The following is a 19427-nucleotide window of genomic DNA, read 5'->3' on the forward strand; positions in this document are numbered from 1 at the left end:
ATTTTAACCATGTTAAAGTGTATAATTCAGTGGCATTTACAGTGTTGCACAGCCATCATCACTGTTGTTCCAGAACTTTTTCATCACTCCAAATGGAAACCCCATACCCATTAGGCATTCAGTCCTCATTTCTTCCTCCCTTCATCCCTGACAACTGCTAGTCTACTTTCTTTCTCTATGGATTGTGCATGGATTTTATGTCAGACAGATCTGGGTTCATCCTGGCCCTGTCATTTACTGACAGTTTACCTTTGCTCAACTAACATAGCTTTTCTGATCCTCAGTTTTCCAAAGTTTTAGAATAAGAATAAAATGCTTAACTTGCAGGACTCTTGCGAGAATTGATTGTATATTAAATGTTTAGCTGAATACCTGGTTCATTCTTAAGTGGACATGCAATAAGTGGTAGTTATTGTTTGCTTTATAAAAGCAGTAACAGTGGGGTTCCTTTATTATTATTTTTTAATTTATTTTTGGCTGCGTTGGGTCTTTGTTGCTGTGCACGGGCTTTCTCTAGTTGTGGTGAGCGGGGGCTACTCTTTATGGCAGTGCGTGGTCTTCTCATTGTGGTGGCTTCTCTTGCTGTGGAGCGTGGGCTCCAGGCGTGCAGGCTTCGGTAGTTGTGGCACGCGGCCTCAGCAGTTGTGGCTCGCGGGCTCCAGAGCGCAGGCTCAGTAGTTGTGGTGCACGGGCTTAGTTGCTCTGCGGCATGTGTGAATTTCCCAGACCAGGGCTTGAACCCGTGTCCCCTGCATTGGCAGGTGGATTCTTAACCACTGTGCCACAGGGAAGTCCCCCAGTGGTGTTCCTTTAAATTGTATACAACTGCATTTAAACGGCTTATTCACCAAAAACTCAGGTAACACAACTTAATCATCTACTGTTACAGGTGCTGAAGTAGGGAACTTGACTTTTGCCTGCCAGGCTAGTTAAAGAGGTCAGAGACTTATATATTCAAGAACTGATTATGTGTTACAAGCTCTAAAATGCTTTTGGAATTTATAGGAGAAAAGTCATTAATGGTGGTTAGATGCTTAATGAATATTTGAATTAGAGAATGAATGAACAGTTCAACAGTGAAATGATACAGCAGGCCTATGGAAGAGGTAGAACTTGAGCTGGGTCAGTTTAATAAGTACTACTGCCTGTCTTTCATCTATAAAGTGCAATCTTGTCGTTAGGATGCAGAGCAATCCATAAGGTGGATAATAGAACTGGATTTTGATGATTGTTTATAGATGGCCAGTCCAAAATTTTTGGAAATAGATACATTTCCATTAAGGATGTTTAAAGAGAAGTAGATTAGGGCTCACTCCAAGGAGGAATTTTAACTATTAATGTTGGAAGGGAGGTGACAATCCTGTATGTGTCAAGCAGAGGCCATTCAAGTTCTTTGAGCTCTCATAGAGAAAACTCATTGATCAGTTTGAGCCAAAGGAGACTTTAAATCTTTCCACTTTGAAAAAAAAAATTTCTCTATTCTTAATCTGTGAATTTAATGGATTATTGGTGAATTGATAAGAGTTTTAATTTCTCCCTCTTTCCACACGCTCTTCCCCTCATCACTCTCTATCCTTTTAAACTTGTTTTTCTTCTAGCACTTGTCACTGTCTGATATTATATATTTGTTTATTTTCTGTCCCCTCACTAGAATGTATGCTCCTTTGAAGCAGATAATTTGTTTCCCACTGTATCCACAGAACCACAGACGTGTCTGGCACACAGTTGGCACTCAGTAAACATATGCTGAACCTTTACATAAAAATGAATCACATATGTATATGTATAAATAGCTGTGCAGTTTTTTTGTATTCCTTGTAAGAAAATACAGAAAAGTACAAGAAGAGAATTTGAAAATTGGAGTTTATCAACAACAGCATATACCTCTGAGAAAGGTGCTTGATTTGAATTCATGTTAAAGTTTGAAGTGCTTTAGCCCAGTAAATAATAAAGATTTAGCTTCATTTGTTTGTTTGTTTGTTTTTTTGTACTAAAGATGATGGTAAGGAAGGATGGTTCCTTAGGGATTACCACTGGAACACACAATCCAGAGGCAAACAGTAGGCCCTTACGTTATCTGGGGGAATCTCCTTTTTACCTCCTGTAATTGGTGATATCATAATTAGCCCCACATATTATTTCTGAACACTGCCATACAGTGCTGCACCTCATTTAGCTGGGCTTATGGAGGTTAGATCATGCACAGGAAGCTGGCTCCTTCGTTATCAGGCTCCACAGAGGAGTTGGGAGGCTTAAGGAGTGTGAAAAATTAGGTTTGATTTAAGGGGACAGGGTTCTCTAGAAAAGCACAGAGATTTTTCCAGCTTGTGCCTCCATGACCTTTAGTTTCCCATAAACATCATTGATTTCTACCTCAATGCTCTTTCTGTAAATGAGGGCCTCTTGACGTTTCCCTTTCCTCGTCCTTTAAAATAGGTCTGCTAATACAGACTTCGTGAGATAGTTATAATTTCGATGTGCAAACTCTTTAAAAAATCTAACATAGTACCCGGGAGATAAAAATCCCAGCATAGTTTCTGGAACACATATTAAGTGTGTAATCATTGTCAGATCCTCTTTCTTCTTCTTTTATTATTATTATTGTCTATACCATCAAGTTTTAGTTAATTTATTAGAACAGAATTGCATTTTAAAATCCTATTGTGGGAACTTCCCTGGTGGTCCAGTGGTTAAGAATCCACCTGCCAATGCAGGGTACATGGGTTCAATCCCTGGTCCAGGAAGATCACACATGCCGCGGAGCAACTAAGCCCATGCGCCACAACTACTTAGCCTGTGTTCTAGAGCCCACGAGCCACAACTACTGAGCCTGCATGCTGCAACTACTGAAGCCTGCACGCTCATGCTCTGCAACAAGAGAAGCCACTGCAATGAGAAGACCACGTACCACAATGAAGAGTAGCCCCCGCTCGCTGCAACTAGAGAAAGCCCACATGCAGCAATGAAGACCCAACGCAGCCATAAATAAATAAATAAATAAATAAATAACAGTAAGCTTGTAGAATTTTAAAAAATAAAGTGAAATAAAATCCTGTTGTGTTTGATTGGAGTTTTGAATAGCATTTTGGCACTTCATAAGATACTTTAAATTATCCACCTTGAATAATAATATTAACATTAATCTTATTATTATTGGTTTGTTTTATTTTTCCTGTTAGATCACAAACAATGAGAGAGAACAATTCTTGTTCACTTTTATATTCACTACAGTGCTTAGAACAGTACTTTGATTCCAGTAGATTCAGAAGAGTTTGTCGAATCCTTTTTAAAAGGTACAAATAAAACAGTTAACATAGTTATTGTTAATAAACATCAGAATCCTCACACACTTAACCCTGTGAAGCCAGTGCAGATCTAGGTGCACATTTATTGAACTGGAGAGAATAGGACATGCCCATGTGACAGTTACATCTTAAGAATGACAAATCTAGAGCAAGCTGTGTTTTGCTTTGTTTTCTTTCAAATCTAGTCTTAAGCTTTTCTGTTTGGTGGTCATTGCTTGTTAGTTTCTAATAGCAGGGCCTTTAGCAGTAAGGTAATTACTGTATTGATGAATAATAGGTGAAGAGACTCTTGAGGTAGTCAGAAGTAGGAAAGGAAGGGGTCAGAAAATGGGTTCACCTACCTGGTTCACCCAGCAGCTCTTAAGGCTGCACGCATGAAAGAGCAATGCTCCCTTTTTAGTCTTCCTTTGATGCAGCCTGTCTGCTTATCTCAGGTGGCTTCCTTAGGCTTAGAGCTACAATTGTTCACCTCAGGGCTAGAGTGTTGCTTAAGATAAGCCTCCAAGCCCTGCTAATTCGTGTGTGGTGTTTGATTCCCATTGCTCCGGCCTCGCACTCAGTGTACCACCATTTCCTTTTCCCTAGGTGTACGTGGTGGGGAATGAACCTTTAACAGTTTTGGTGGATTCCCTGCTTCCTGTCCTGGGAGTGCTCTTTTCTCTCTACTGTTTTACCAAGCACAGTGTGTCTCACATAAGGTAAGCAATCTAGAGAACCTTATTGTTTGTAAATACTGAAGTCTTTCTTGTATGTTGTTCTTATTTTGAATATGACTTATGCCACTTTATAATTTTTCTTTTTTCTTTCAAAGTCAGGAGAACATTTGACAGTTCTCTAGAAAAGAAAGAGGGCTTTGCAGATTGCATGGGATTGGATCTAGTGTTTAGAATGACTTTCCTCAGCCTCTTAGACATCAGAAATGAAACCTCCGTTTACATGTATGAACATGCCACTGTTTGATCAGTGAGAAATACTGGAATTACATGTCTAGGGAGGAGGAAATAGAGGTTGGATCATAAATACCTTGTGAGTAGTTAGAAATCAAGCTGGGGAAATCTGGATCTGAATGTGGCACTCTGTAATTTAGGCTTGGATTTGGTGTTAGTGCTGTACTGTGTTGTTGAGAATGAAGGGATTCCTTAGTCATCCAGAAAATAATCTTTTGTATTGGAATTTAAGTAGGACTCATTTTGTATCAGCTCTGTTTTCACAGTGATTTACGTTGTTTCTTCCTCCTTCTAAGACTTTAACTGGAAGTTTGAGATTGACAAATACACACTACTATATATAAAATAGATAATAAGGACCTATTGTATAGCACAAGGAACTCTACTCAATACTCTCTAATGCCTATATGGGAAAAAAATCTAAAAAAGAGTGGATATATGTATTTGTATAACTGGTTCAGTTGGCTGTACACCTGAAACTAACACAACATCATAAATCAGATATACTCCAATAAAAATTAAAAAAAAAAGATCCTACAGAATTCTGATTTTTGGTGTTTGGAAATCCCCCACATGTAATCTCATATTCAGCAATAGTATCTTCTTCATAGTGTTATTATGAAGACTAACTATGCATTGAAGTGTTTAGCACTGTCCCTGGCAAATAATAAGCTCAATAAATAGTCACTATCATCATTAAGTTATAAAGCGAAGTACTCAGTCTTGCATATTATTTGAAGCTTACATATTGCCTTTAACTCTCTAGCTTTTGGTCAGTCGATCACTGAAGCCCACAGACATGAGGGAAGTGACAAGAGAAAGTGCAGTGGAAGATGGAGGCTATAAATATGTGCATTTGGCTTCAAAACACCATTCCTATAATAACTCTTGTTTTAGTTTCGAAGCCCAAGTCCTCACAGCACTATCATGTCCTCATCAAAGACTGAGAAGGAAGAAGCAAACGTTTATTCCATTCCTGTCCTAGTTGATTGGCACGGATAAGAGGGGATAAGGAATCAGCAAGAATTTGTTGGTGTGCTGTTTCTTGGTCTCCAGTTATTGGTCCCCATCTTAGATGGTTTGATCACTGTAAACTTTTCTTTCACAGTGCCTGATTCAAAGGCAATGAGTTCATTTGGAATAAAAAAAAATCATGTGGGGCTCATGTGTCATATCAGGGCTGCTTCTACAACCAGAGATTAGTCAGTCACTCACTGAATTTCAGGATATTTGCATTCTGAAATTCACAAGAAGCATAGTTTCCACTCCTGCACTTCAGTAGTACTAGATGATTGTGCCAGCCTTTAGAATGCATGGAACCTGACTTTCATTCTTTCTTTTTTTTATGTTAACTTGTTAAATGTGTAGAGTAAGATGACAAGCTCATTTATAACTGCTTTTTTCTGCCAGGTCACTTTGCCAAGAGATCTTATTATGGATGCTGGGGAAACTGGAGAGGAAAAAGGCAATTACTAGCCTGAAAGGATTTGCAGGGTTGGACAAAACTGTGCCCTCTCTCCATTCTCTGTGCCACTTTAGAGCTGCCACTCAAGGTGGCATCATGATTACCATCAAAGAGGCCGTTTGGTGAGTCCACCCATCCTTTGCTGTCTCTCTTCAGATTTAATTGTACTCTAAAGGCCATTCTGTGACTCGTCCACTAAGGGGCGCTGATAGGAAGGAAACCAGAAACTCAAGCAGCTGAGGTGCTGCTATTTATTGATATCTCTAAGTGAAATGTGAGCCTTAAATGATCCTCCAGGTTTTTCCTAGATGCTAGCTAATAGGTGCAATTTACTGGAGCCTCACAGCTCTGCATCACAACAAGCCCACTTACTTCACAAAGTCTTTGCCAGTGAAGCAGAGTAAAAGGCAGACACATATTCACCCTCAACACCATAACAATCCAGTTCTCCCTCTGACACTCAGAATGGTATATGGGTGTTCAGAGTCAGACTTAATCCTAAGGGAAATTGTCTCAAAGCTCTCTTTTATGGTAATTTTATGATGGGGGTTTGTTTCTCCTAGGGGTTGTTTAGAAGGCGGCTAACAAGTGTTAGTGGAACGGATAATTTTATTTCTCCTACATCTCACAAGTATATTTTAAATTATTTCCATTTTCTAGGTGATGTGTAGATGTTATTACCTACGAACATAAGTTCTTGGGTTTTTTTTTGTTTTTTTGTGGTACGCAGGCCTCTCACTGTTGTGGCCTCCCCTGTTGCGGAGCACAGGCTCCGGACGCGCAGGCTCAGTGGCCATGGCTCACGGGCCCAGCCGCTCCGCGGCATGTGGGATCTTCCTGGACCAGGGCACGAACCCGTGTCCCCTGCATCGGCAGGCGGACTCTCAACTACTGCGCCACCAGGGAAGCCCCATAAGTTCTTGTTGATCAGAGTCCATGTAATATTTAACTGGTGGCAGCTACTCAGATGTCACATCACATTCAAAGTGCTGCTATTTGTTAAAGTGTTTAAATTTAACTATTTAAGTTCATGGTTAATTTGGTTAAGTTTTAAAACACTTATTCAATATGAGAGTCTTGAGGAAAATAGAAAAAACACATTGATTGCAAACAGAATTTTCAGTACAAACTTAAGCTACTAATTTACTGAGAGTTGTTGAGCATTAGTAGGTTTTGCGGTTATAACTATGCCCTCGAACTGAAAGAGCTTAATATTTTTTGGCATGTTTATTTAAAAACCCCTCGGAATAGTTTATCCTGGGACCAATTTAGGGACTAGGTAGAGAATTTTATAGTATGTGACTTATCAGCATTTCAAACTTATTGCTGTCTTAACAAGTCTTTATGTAAATATGTCAAAATCAATAGTTCTTATTGAAACTACGGTTTCTCTTCTTGGTAGGAAAAAAAGTGAATAGGCAGTGATTGAATGGATCTCCATACACTGCCAGAAGCAATGGATCCTTAACCTGGGGTCTGTACATGGACTTCTCGGAATCTATAATCCCCTTGAAATTATACACAAAATTTTTTATATGCAAACATGGATTCTTTGCTGAAAATAGGGTCCATAGCTTTCATTAGGTATTGAAGACTCTCCAAAACATCGACACCATACCAAATAAATGTGTGTGTGTGTGTGTGTGTGCGTGTGTGATTTTATGATTTGTTCTAAAGATCCTGCTCATGGTGCTAGTCCCCCAAGGGCAGGGTCCATATCACCGCCTGGTCTTTATCACCGCTTACCTTTCACTCTACCATTCTGCCCAGCAGCACCAATAATAAGAAGTTTGATTAAAGAAACTCTAAAAGAGCAGCTTAGATTTCATGATCTTCGGATCCAGAATTTTTACCTTTCTGGAACTCAATATAACTATTTGGAATTGACCCTTTCATTGAAAATTTAAGAATGAATAAAATAATGCTTCTTAAGGTAGTTGTTGTCATGTCTTTTTTTTTAAAAGAATACTTGAATACAGTACTTCATTTTGACAGTTGGGGTGGTTCACAGAAGCTTAGAAGCTATTTCAGCTTTTCTTCTAACATAAAACGTGGTGGAGATAACATGATTGATCTGAAGGACTCTGGAAGATTCTAGGATAATATAGGAAGTAATTCTAAGCGTAATTTCTAGGTTATTCATTCTACTAAAGGAGTATAAAGGCTATGCTATTAAGTGAACTGGCAGATTGGGACATACTGCCCAGTTAGACGGTTTGCCAAATTAACTGTAATAATTGTATTTTCAATGAAATGAAGCAGCATCTGTCATTTTTTTCTCAATTTAATCTGAAAGAAATTTTATTCTTTTTTTTTTAATTAACCACTTTATTTTATTTATTTTTGGTTGTGTTGGGTCTTCGTTGCTGTGCGTGGGCTTTCTCTAGTTGTGGCAAGCGGGGGCTACTCTTTGTTGCAGTGCACGGGCTTCTTATTGTGATGGCTTCTCTTGTTGCGGAGCATGGGCTCTAGACGTGCGGGCTTCAGTAGTTGTGGCACATGGGCTCAGTAGTTGTGGCGCACGGGCTTAGTTGCTCCGCGGCATGTGGGATCTTCCTGGACCAGGGATCGAACCTGTGTCCCCGGCATTGGCAGGCAGATTCTTAACCACTGCGCCGCCAGGGAAGTCCCAGAAATTTTATTCTTTCATCACAAAAGTAATACATGTTCTTTGTATAATACAAAAAGGCATAAAGAGAAAAAACAAAAATCAACCACTATCCTAGTCACTGTTTACATTTTAGTGTTTTGGTGTGTCTTCTGTACCTTTGTATTTATTTACATGATGCAGTATAAGAATACTATATATTGGCTTTTACACTTATCCGATGAATGAAAGCTAGAAGCCATAGTACCTCATGAGAATTTTCTTGAAACTTTTTGCAGAAATCATGGCACCGTTTTTGATAACTTAGCCACATTTTATTACTTGGAAATTTGGCCGCCTCAGTTTTCTGCACCTTTATGCATTTTCATAACTCAACAATTGGTTCACTGAGATTGACTGAATCTCTTCCTATGAAGATCATGTCTTTTTCCACTGCCCATAACCCTTAGTGGCTCATTGAAAAAAGGTCCAAGTTCCTTTGAATGGCATCCAAGGCTCTCTGTGATCTGCCCTTGCTTTTCAGCCTTCTCTTTCTCTTCTTTTCTTCAGGAACCAGAATATCTGCATAAATCTATACTTTAATTCCTCCTTGCTTTTGCAACTTATTGAAATAATAGTAATTCTTCAACGTCCATCTTAAAATGAATCTTCCCCATTTGAGCAAATGACTATGTAGGACATGATAGCCTAGCTTCTGAGAATAAACACCTTTTCAGCATGGAGAAACAGGAAAATAATTTAAACAAATTTTTTAGCTCTTTATAATGATCTACTGTATGGAAGTAGCATGTTACTTTAAAAGATTATTAATGGGGTTTCCAAAAAAATAGTTTCTCTGGGTGATAAATCTTACCCTGCATTGCAGTGATGAAGATGAAGATGAAGCCCTATACCAGAAGGTGTCCTCAGAGCAGTGCCAGGTAGAGCACCTTGGGGACTTGCTGTCCCACTGCCAGGAATGTGGTTTGGCAGGTGACTTCTTCATCTTCTGCCTGAAGGTAAGAACTAAGTATAGTTCATGATGAGCTTTATTCTAGGATAGTACCAGGAGCCCCTTTGAATTTTCAAGGCAGTCATAATTTTAGGTCCTAAAATTAGGTCTTAATTTAGGAGAAATAGAGGACATAAGGGTAATTTATTTTTTAGTAGCCTTTGGTTTGGTCAAAAAGAAATTTACCTTCAGCAGTACACATATGATTGAACTACTTTCCAAGATAATCTGCACTGAAATTTTAGAGATGACCAAAGTAGAGCTGTTGATCTATTAAAGGGTTAATCTTTGCTCTGTGTTGACAGTAAGAACTCTTTGGAAGTTAATAGTAGGTTTTACAGCTGTAGAGTAATCCCTTCTCCTTTCTGACTATTGTTTTGTCAGGTATTTGCAAAGGAGATTTAGCAGTTCTGCCTCTCTCATTTCATTTTGTAGCCATTTGAAACCTTTTCCGGGTGTGTTTCTTAGCCTGGTGGTTGTGCTTCCTTTTGCCCTAATCTCCGACAGTAACTTATGCCCCATACTGTTACTCCTTGTTTGTACTGCTGGCGACCATAAGCCGATATCTCTGATTCCCTGTCCATCTCTGCCTTCTTTAGTATTTTCCCTAAATAAAGTGTCAACTCTAAGAGAATGTCTGTGGAGTTTAAGGTTGGTGTGGGTGTGGGAGAATGCAAGGAGGGAATCAGGGCTAACGTTCCTAGAACTGAAGTGGGTGATACTTTTTCGATGTTTCTCACCTCCCATGTTCACATTCATCCCCCTGCCCAGCCATTCACTGTAAATAACATTCCAAGAAAATACCCTCTTAATTGGATAATTTCTTTAAAATTTGTTTAAAAAACAAAAAGTCAAAGGGCTTTGCTCTAAACCAAGGTTCTTCTGCCTTTGTACTATTGACGTGTTGGCCTGGATAATTTTTTCTTGGGGTGGGGGCTTCCTGTCCATTGTAGGAAGTTTAGCAGCATCCCTGACCTCTACTCACTAGATGTCTGTGTCACCTCCCAATTATGACAACCAAAAATGTCCCTAGATATTGCTATGTGCCCCCTGGGGAGCAAAATTGCCCAGAAACAGTTGAGGACCACTCCTCTAAGCTGTCAATTATTAAGGTAAAGCATGAATTCTTAAGGAACCTAAGGTTTTCCTTTCCCAAGGAAATTTACAGTGTGAAAGCTAGGGAAAAGCTTACAAAACCCACAGTAATGAATTATCTATTAGTAGAAGTTTAGTTCTAAATATCTTAGGGAAAAAGAGGTGTGGTGCTGAAAGCATGTAATAGTCTCTAAAAAAGGTTTGGAAATGTTATATGACCTCAGTTCAAGGGAAGCTAGTGGTAGAGATCATAAAAATAGTGATAAAGTAAGTAGTCTGTCAAATTAGTTCTTTGTGTGTATGTATGTTTTTTATTATGAAGTTTAAAATTTTCGTATACCTGGTATCATGATATATGTATTATTCTGCAACTTACATCTTCCATTCAACCGCGTTTTTGAGATCCCTCTATATTGATATTCATATAGATCTAGTTCATTTATCTCACCTGCTGCAATGTAATAAATACATCCCAATTTATGCTTATTGCTGTACATTTAAGTTGTTTCCAGTTTTTGGCTATTGTACATAATGCTGTAATGAAAACAGACTGGTTCTCTATATACACATTTCAAACAGAGTTTTCTAGCTGTTTTTGAAATCCTTAGTTGTACAGGATTTTTTTCTCTTTTTCTTTTCTCCCACACTGATAGGAGTTGACTCACATGGCTGTGGAAGATGAAGCAGAGTTAAAATCAAAGCCCTTCTCCAGCAAAAGCCTCTTGGAATTAGAGCAGCACCAGACTCTTCTTGTGGAAGGTCAGGAGCGGAAGCTGCTGGTCCTCCAGCTTACGGCTGTTCTGTGTGAGAGAATGTCTGAGCAGATATTCACAAACATCACTCAGGTCAGTGACGGCCACATGCCGGTTCCCAGCCAGGTGGTATTTGTCTATTTCGGTTTCTTTCATTCTTTCCCCAAAATGTTCAAAGAAATGTTTGCTCAGAGTGTGGTTTGATGACACCTGCATCAGTGTTACCTGGAATTCAGGCTAAACGTAAATTACTGAGCCCACACCAGGCTAAGAAAATCAGTACTTTCATAGGTCCTGGGAATCAGCATGTTTAACAAGCTGCTGAGGTGATTCTCATGCACATGAAACTGAGAATTATTTAAAATATTTATATATCACAGTGGTTTTCAACTTTTGGTGCAAATAAAATTGTCTGGGATCTTTTTCCTAATACTGATGCCTAGCCCACTTTTAGAGATTCTGATTCAGCATGGCTGCATTAGAGCCTGGGCATATGTATTTTTTTAAGCTCCATGGATGATTCTAATGTGCATTAAAAGTTGAGAATGATTAAAACTCAAATTTGAAAAAAAAAATCACTAATGATAAGATCACCTTGAATTGTATAGGTCCTCTAACTCACAGCTTATCTCCACAACAGCCTGTGAAGTGTTGAGTGTTTGTTTTGTTTTGTTTTGTTTTGCCTGTGAAGTTTTCAGATTTTTTTTTTTTTTGGCTGTCATTAGCAGAAATTTTACTTCCAAGCTCTTCAAAGGTTATAACAAGCACAAATAAAGTGTTCTTTTAAGTGTCCCACATTAAATCAAAGGCACATCATCAAAGTAAAACACTTATGACATTGAGTATTCATTTAGGTTGTAATATTTTCGCATCACTTTTTAAAAAAATCATTTGTAATATTCTGTAGATCACATTTAAACATTGTTTTAAAGACATGAAATAATTTAGTATTTTTTTAAAGTAAAACCACCATTATAAAGTAGAGGAACTTAAGAAGACAAAGATCAAATCTGCTTCATATACAGGATGGGTCAACCTAATACACAATACAACATTAGTCCTTTCAAACAAGTTTGCTAAGAAACAGCTCCCATGTTTAGTGTTCAAAATAAAACAATCTTCTTATTTAGAAAAATCAAGGTATCATTTGATTAATACAGCCCATTCTTCCCCCAATTTTATACTTGCTTGTCTTCATTTAGAAATTATAAATTCATGAGAAAAGAACAAATTTTGTTATGGTATAAAAATCTTAGTCGGGAACAACAAATTACAAATATTTAATTTTTTTTGACAAACAATACTGTTTTCCTTCGCAAAATGTAAACATCTAGTAAATAAAACATATGTAACATTCCAAGTATAGAAACACTTAATGAAAGAGGTGTATTTTGGTATATTTGGTGGTAAGGTTTTTGTTTAAGTATAAAGCACTTCAGCAAAGAACCAGGCCATTATTATTTAAAATCTACTCCTTCACCCAGTTTCCTTGAGTAGAAACTCATAAATTTCTGTAGAATTTTGGCTAAAGGACCAGGCCACAGGAAAGGTCCTGTGAAATATCTAAAAGTCATTTGGCTGGAGAAGTGTGTTCATGAGATTTGGAGGCAGTCATTCATCACTTGGTGCTTGAAAGCATTCCTCAGCGGACTTCTTCCCTACAGTCTTCAGAGTAAAGCACAGGATCTGGGCTCCCAAAAGAGGTTGCTTCTGGCTGGAACACCTACCAGCAGGGCTTCGTTGCAGGCATTCTGCATGCAGTACTGTTGAAGCTCTGCAGCCGCCTGAGAGACCTTGATCCTCTCCACACCGGCCTCCAGCTTGAGCTGCTCCACCAGGCGCTGCAGGGTGCTCACGCTGGCCCCCAGATTTTTTTTTTTTAATGCTTTCAGAGTAGAGTAACTATGTGAATCAGTGCCTGAGTTTAATGGCTCAGACATTATTTTTACCAGCTTTTTTAAAAATAGGAAATAAAAGTATTAAAGTATAGGCAGTGTAATCATTATATTTTACCACTTTACCACAGTTAGTTGTTGCTCGGTTGGTGAATAGTCAATTGTAAGATGGTATGATTGTCACGCTTAAATCTGACTCTCCAGCTCTTTGTATCATCGTCATTGTCATCTGCCTTCTGGTGTTGCTAAGCAGCATTTCACTACAGCTCCCGCTGAGAAAATTTGCAGCTGCCTGTCAGCTCTGACTTATCGTGCCTGTTTAATGAGAATTATGTTCATTATTTCTTTCCTGGCCTCTTACTCCTTCAGTTCACTGACCCCATATTATTTAGTAGGGTGATTTGTTTCTCCTGTGTTTATTATATCAGTTCCCTAAAGACTTTTTCATCCAGACTTTATGTTTTTGTCTCAGGATGCTAGTTGGAAAGGAAAATGGTCTAAAAACTGATATGACTTAAGCCTTCCCACTTATCTTCTTTTACTCCTAATTAAGAAACGGTGGTGTTAGGCTGATACAAAAGTGATTTGTCCCATTAAATTATCGTCAGCTGAGGTTAAAACATATCAGGACAAAAAGAAACACACACAAAAAATTGAACTGCATTTGGTAGTCTTACTGCTAGTGATAATTTTGGTATATTATTTTGAAATACACACGTGTATGGATATGTTATAAGTAATAAATAAGTTATAAGTAGTTTTGTTAACATAATTAGGAAACAAGATTTTCAGCATAAGAAAGAGAGTTATAAACATAAAATTAAAGAACTTGAGTAGGGCTTCCCTGGTGGCACAGTGATTGAGAGTCCGCCTGCCGATGCAGAGGACACGGGTTTGTGCCCTGGTACGGGAAGATCCCACATGCCGCGGAGCGGCTGGGCCCGTGAGCCATGGCCGCTGAGCCTACGCGTCCGGAGTCTGTGCTCTGCAGCGGGAGAGGCCACAACAGTGAGAGGCCTGCGTACTGGAAAAAAAAAAAAAAAAAAAAAAAATTGAGTAAAACTCCTATAATATTAAGTTCTAACTGGAAGTGTTTATATGAACTCATAATTTATTTTTCTCTTTTTAAAAAGCAGGTATTTTCTAGCTCAGTCCACTGTCAATGCCAAGAAGCAATGACAATCCAGTAGCAATAACTGTCCCCAGTGCCAGATTATAGTTTCTAAATACTATCTCCTACAGAAAGAACACAAAACTCATTGGATTAAAGGTTCATTCGGGTCTAGGGCAGGAATTGTACTGTAAGCCTCAGGGCATCTTGAAGCAATCCGAGGTTAACAGGCTCATGTCAGTGGCATTCAGGAGCCAACTTGGAGGGGCTCTTGTTGACCACAGGTAGGACAATTTGAGCATTACAAAGAATAATACCTACAGTGGATTAAAACATGTCAAGTCCCCTCCCACCCCCCCGAAAATCTCTTGTAAGACATGTTTGAGGTTGCTGAGGCATCAGTTCACTATTTTGTAAATTGATAAGGGAATGAATAAAGCATTTATCTTTCCCGTGTAACTAGTCAATGAAGAAATTTTTTTCTTTGTATAAGAACCACAGCTGAAAAACTCAAAAAGAGAACTAGAAAATTATATTTTGCAATCCCTTAATAACAAAATGGATCTAGGTAACAATCATCAATGTTGCTAAAACCATTAGGGGTACTTTATAATGAATGTATTAGGCCATTTGGCACCCAAACCAACCGTTCCTTTCTTCTCCCAGCATTTTATTACAAAAACTTTCAAATTTGAAACAATTTTATAGTGAGTACCTGTATACCCACTACCTAGTTTCTACAATTAACATTTTATTATACATGCTTTATCACATATTTATCTATGTTTGCATCTGTCTATACATTTTATTTTTGGTGGATTTCAGGGTTAATGCAAATATCAGTAATGTCAACCTGAATATTTCAGCCTGGACCAATTAATCTTTTTTTATTTATTTAAATTTATTTTTTTTATTTTGGACCAGTTAATCTTAACATCACCATGAGAAGCAGACATTTTTATGTGCCTCCTCATGTAATGCCATAGGAAGTATGCCATACCACCTGGGAAGGGTTCTTCCCCTCAAAACCCCCAAACAATACAAAACAAACCCCCCAAAATGTGAACCTAAATCTGATCAAGGCAACTCAGGGTAGAGGAGCAAATTAAGTGCCATGAGGAAACAATTAGCCAAATCCATAAAGTGGGAAATTCCATAGTACAAATGACCCAGCTTCTTCATCAAATAAATGGCATTAAAGAGGAACAGGACTGTTGGGGACTTGAGTCATATCAACGAAATGCAGTGTGTGGATCTTGATTCAAACAAGCCAATTGTATGAAGACATTTTTGCGACAGTCATGGACCAGGTATTAGAAGATATAAGGAATTTTTATTGAGTGTAGTAGTGGTATGGTAGTTATATAAAAAACAAATCTTCTTATTTGTTAGAAATGCATATAGAAGTATTCATGGGTGAAAGATTAAAAATTCAATAAAGTGTGTTGGCAGATGGCATATTAGTATGTGAGGTGATGCAGAGAGGAATGAGGCGTGGAACAGTCTGTACTGATACAGAGCCCTGTTCCAATTCCCGAGTTCTTTCATTCCGCAAATATGTATTGAGAGCATACTACGTGCTACGTACTCTTCTGGGTATCAGAGACACGGCAGTGAACAAAACAGACACATATCTGTGCTCTCATGGAGCTTACATTTACATAGAGGGAGAGAAAGACGGTAGAGAGATGGTAAACAAGTAGGCAAAAACACACAGGGCGTTAGACGGTGATAAGTACCAGAGAGAAAAATCAAGCAAGGAAAGGGGATGATAAAGGGAGTGTGGTAAGGTAAATAGGGTGGTCATGGAGAAACTCACCGAGAAAGTGACTTTTGAGCAAAGATCTGAAGCAGGGAAGGAGGGAGCTATTGAGATACTTAGGGGAAGAGTGTTCCAGATGAGAGGGAGCATGCCTGGAGTGTGGAGGGATCAGCAAGGGCGCCAGTGTATATGGAGTGGAATGAGCAGATTCCCTTTTTCCTGGTCTTCCAGGAAACTGCCACAGTCTGCACCCTTCTGTAACTGGATCTCTGTAATTGGCAGAATAGAAGGGGTTCTACGTGCTGTGGTCTTTTTCATATGATAAAATTTTTTAACATAAGAAACACGTGCTCATTGTAAAAACATTTAAGCAACACAGAAGTACAAATTTTTAAAAAGTAGGGACTTCTGATTAAGATGGTATATTGAACAAAAGTGTTTATCTGTTCCCTCTGGAAACCACAAGGACCAACAGAGCAGGAGAGGAGGAGACACATTAGAGAAGAGAATAACAATATTTGGAAACTGGAAAATAGTAGCTGATTCAGCAACTTCAGAAAATGGAAAGCTAAGTGCCTGCATGGAAGAAGTCAGGAAGCAAAGCACTATGCCTCAATAGAGCTGTTAAAAGTTTTTTGAAATGAAAAAAAGAAGCAAGTCACTTCTTGCAGAACCCTAGAAGGACTGCAGGCACCAGATAAGCTCTAAAGATGGAGCTGAATTCAGAGCTTAAACCAGCTTGAGGGCTTCCCTGGTGGCGCAGTGGTTGAGAATCTGTTTGCCAATGCAGGGGACACGGGTTCGAGCCCTGGTCTGGGAAGATCCCACATGCCGCGGAGCAACTGGGCCCGTGAGCCACAACTACTAAGCCTGCGCGTCTGGAGCCTGTGCTCCACAACAAGAGAGGCCACAATAGTGAGAGGCCTGTGCACCGCGATGAAGAGTGGCCCCCGCTTGCCACAACCAGAGAAAGCCCTCGCACAGAAACGAAGACCCAACACAGCAAAAATAAATAAAATAAATTAATAAACTCCTACCCCCAACATCTTCTGTAAAAAAAAAAAACCAGCTTGGAAGGCTCCACAAGAGGTAAACCCTTTGACTTCTTCCTTAACTTTGTACAACTACCTCCCCTCCGCAGCAGAAGACTGGAGGTTTATTCTTGAGAGAGGTTGAACCCAAATACTCTGAACTTGGGTGGTAGTAGCACACTGCAGAACGGGAGGATTAAGTCGATGCCTGCAGACTCAGCAGTAAGGCCTCAGCTCCCTTGCACTCAGTTGCCAGAATGTTGGCAGCAGGTTTGCACATCCCCATAGGATTATTGTGACAATTAAATGAGTAAATACCTGTAATATGTTCAGAGCAGTACCTGGTAAATAGTAACTGCTTAATGTTATCACTAAATTAAATAGCTAAATAATTAAAAGTGGTTGCCTCTAGAGTCAGAATCAGGTGGGGAGAAATGGGGTAGGGCACTGCCATTTTTCATTATAAACTGTCAGGAATATTTGGCTTTTAGAATTATGTAGCTTTATAAAAAATTTTAAGTAAAAAGTATAAGTGTCTCCCATTGTCTCCTCAATATACATAAATTCTAGAACAGGCATCAGTCACATAACTATCCTTGTGGCTGGCAGCCCCATAAAATCACAGGAAATGAATAGTAGGGGAGGAGCTGTTGTCCAAAGGGGTATAGTGGTTTCGTTGTTACAAGGTTTGGGGGAAAGGGTACTTCATAAATGACAATAACAGCTGGCTGTCAACACCAGTTAACAGCTCCCAGGTTTGTTTTTTGTTTGTTTGTTTGTTTTTTTGCAGTACGCGGGCCTCTCACTGTTGTGGCCTCTCCTGTTGCAGAGCACAGGCTCCGGACGCGCAGGCTTAGCGGCCATGGCTCACGGGCCCAGCTGCTCCGCGGCATGTGGGATCTTCCTGGACCGGGGCACAAACCTGCGTCCCCTGCATCAGCAGGTGGACTCTCAACCACTGCGCCACCAGGGAAGCCCCCAGGTTTTTTATTTTACATACAAACTGGAAGTTTCTTTCTTAACAAAAATAGGATCATACTACTTGTTTAGCAATATTAAATAGAGAAGAGGAATTTAGAAAAAGTTGGAAGGCTAGATAGTGTTCTGTTCTAGCAACTTAACAGTATATTTGTGTGAAATAGAAGCTTCCTATAATCAAGGAGTGCTTTAGAAAACTCTTTGGAGGCAAAACAGGTGGCCCAAGATGGTAGATCCACCAGTTTCTCTGGGAAAAGCCAATGTCCTTAACTTCTAGTAATCAATAAGTTCTTAGGCAGAGAGGGTGGTGAAAATTGCCATTACCAGCATGGTTCATTACAGTAAGTGGAACTTTTAATAACCTTTCTAGTTTCCTGCCTTGCTCCAAAAGACAAGTGTTAACAAGCCATTCTCCTGACTTTAAGCCTGCAATAAAGATTCTAGCATAGCATGTGATTTGCCCAGAGAGTTAAACATGCAAGCTTGCATATTTAGACCTATCTCAGCCATCCCATTTTCAAAATGATTTTTCCCTTTTGAGCCATTAATCCTAAATGTGCATGTGAGTGTGTGCACGTGCACGTGTGTGTATATGCATGTATGGGTATGTGTAGGCTGTCTTTTATTCAAATGTGTTTCTACTTAAGATGATTAATCCAAGCCCAGTTAAAATGATGCCGACCAAATTAATTCCATTTAAGGCTTAGTTGTTAGCCAAATGCTATGTAAAATCTTATATATGAATAATCTTAATCCTTTAAAACTATTGGATACTTTAAAAAATGACTCTGGATCGTTTGTGTAGATTGAGGACACTGAATTCTAAATAAAATTAATGCCTCTTCCCCCTTTCTTTGCTTACTAGAACTAGACTGTCAAAACGGGGGGAAGGAATCATTGAAGAGCAATCCTCATTAGGAGAAGCAGATCTGGGACACTCTAAGATGGTCAGAAAGTAACAAATGATTTTTCATTTTAATTTCCTGGCAAAATTCATGAAAAGTAAAGGAAGGTGGATTGGGGTATGAAAAGATCTGAGAAAATATAAATGGGCTTTCTCATTTATTGACTGTATGGCCTTGAGCAGATCACCTCTTTAAGTCTAAGATTCTTCATCTGAAAATGAGGACAAGAGTACATCCTAAAGTTGATAGGAGACCTAAGTGAGCTTGTGCATGTAAAATACTGAGCACCATGCCTGCTACATGGTAGCAGTTGTTCCTGAAGCTTCTTGCTATCGTGATGTTGATGAGGGAAAAGATGAGGAGGTAGATGTAAGATGTAAAGAGAATTTTGAGATTTTTTTTCCTTACTCCTCGCTGATTCTCAATTCCATTTCTGTGGTAGGTTGTGGACTTTGTAGCAGCAACCCTGCAGCGAGCATGTGCAAGCTTGGCCCACCAGGCAGAGAGCACTGTGGAATCACAGACACTGAGCATGTCCATGGGGCTGGTGGCCGTCATGCTGGGAGGAGCCATTCAGGTGAG

The 19427-nt window shown here is 39.2% G+C and overlaps 1 protein-coding gene and 1 pseudogene across 8 annotated transcripts in view; one reads left to right on the forward strand and one right to left on the reverse strand.

Moving 5' to 3' along the window:
• TANGO6 (transport and golgi organization 6 homolog) overlaps positions 1-19427 on the forward strand; it is a 181899-nt gene that overhangs the window by 45603 nt on the left and 116869 nt on the right. For all 8 annotated transcript variants that reach the window (XR_016390871.1, XR_016390872.1, XR_016390873.1 and 5 more), the window contains 5 exons: positions 3891-4003; positions 5663-5839; positions 9191-9323; positions 11065-11256; positions 19288-19422. Coding sequence is in view for 4 of the 8 variants with exons in the window: in XM_022583341.2 (XP_022439049.2) it covers positions 3891-4003; positions 5663-5839; positions 9191-9323; positions 11065-11256; positions 19288-19422 (750 nt within the window). In the remaining 4 variants the exon portion in view is untranslated. The remainder of the gene's footprint in view (positions 1-3890; positions 4004-5662; positions 5840-9190; positions 9324-11064; positions 11257-19287; positions 19423-19427) is intronic.
• On the reverse strand, positions 11348-14523 carry LOC149744688 (guanine nucleotide-binding protein G(I)/G(S)/G(O) subunit gamma-10 pseudogene; annotated as a pseudogene).

This window comes from Delphinapterus leucas, chromosome 20 (genome assembly GCF_059928025.1).
Source record: "Delphinapterus leucas isolate spDelLeu-1000000601 "Yukka" chromosome 20, BTC_Dleu_Yukka2, whole genome shotgun sequence".
NCBI classification, from domain to species: domain Eukaryota; kingdom Metazoa; phylum Chordata; class Mammalia; order Artiodactyla; family Monodontidae; genus Delphinapterus; species Delphinapterus leucas.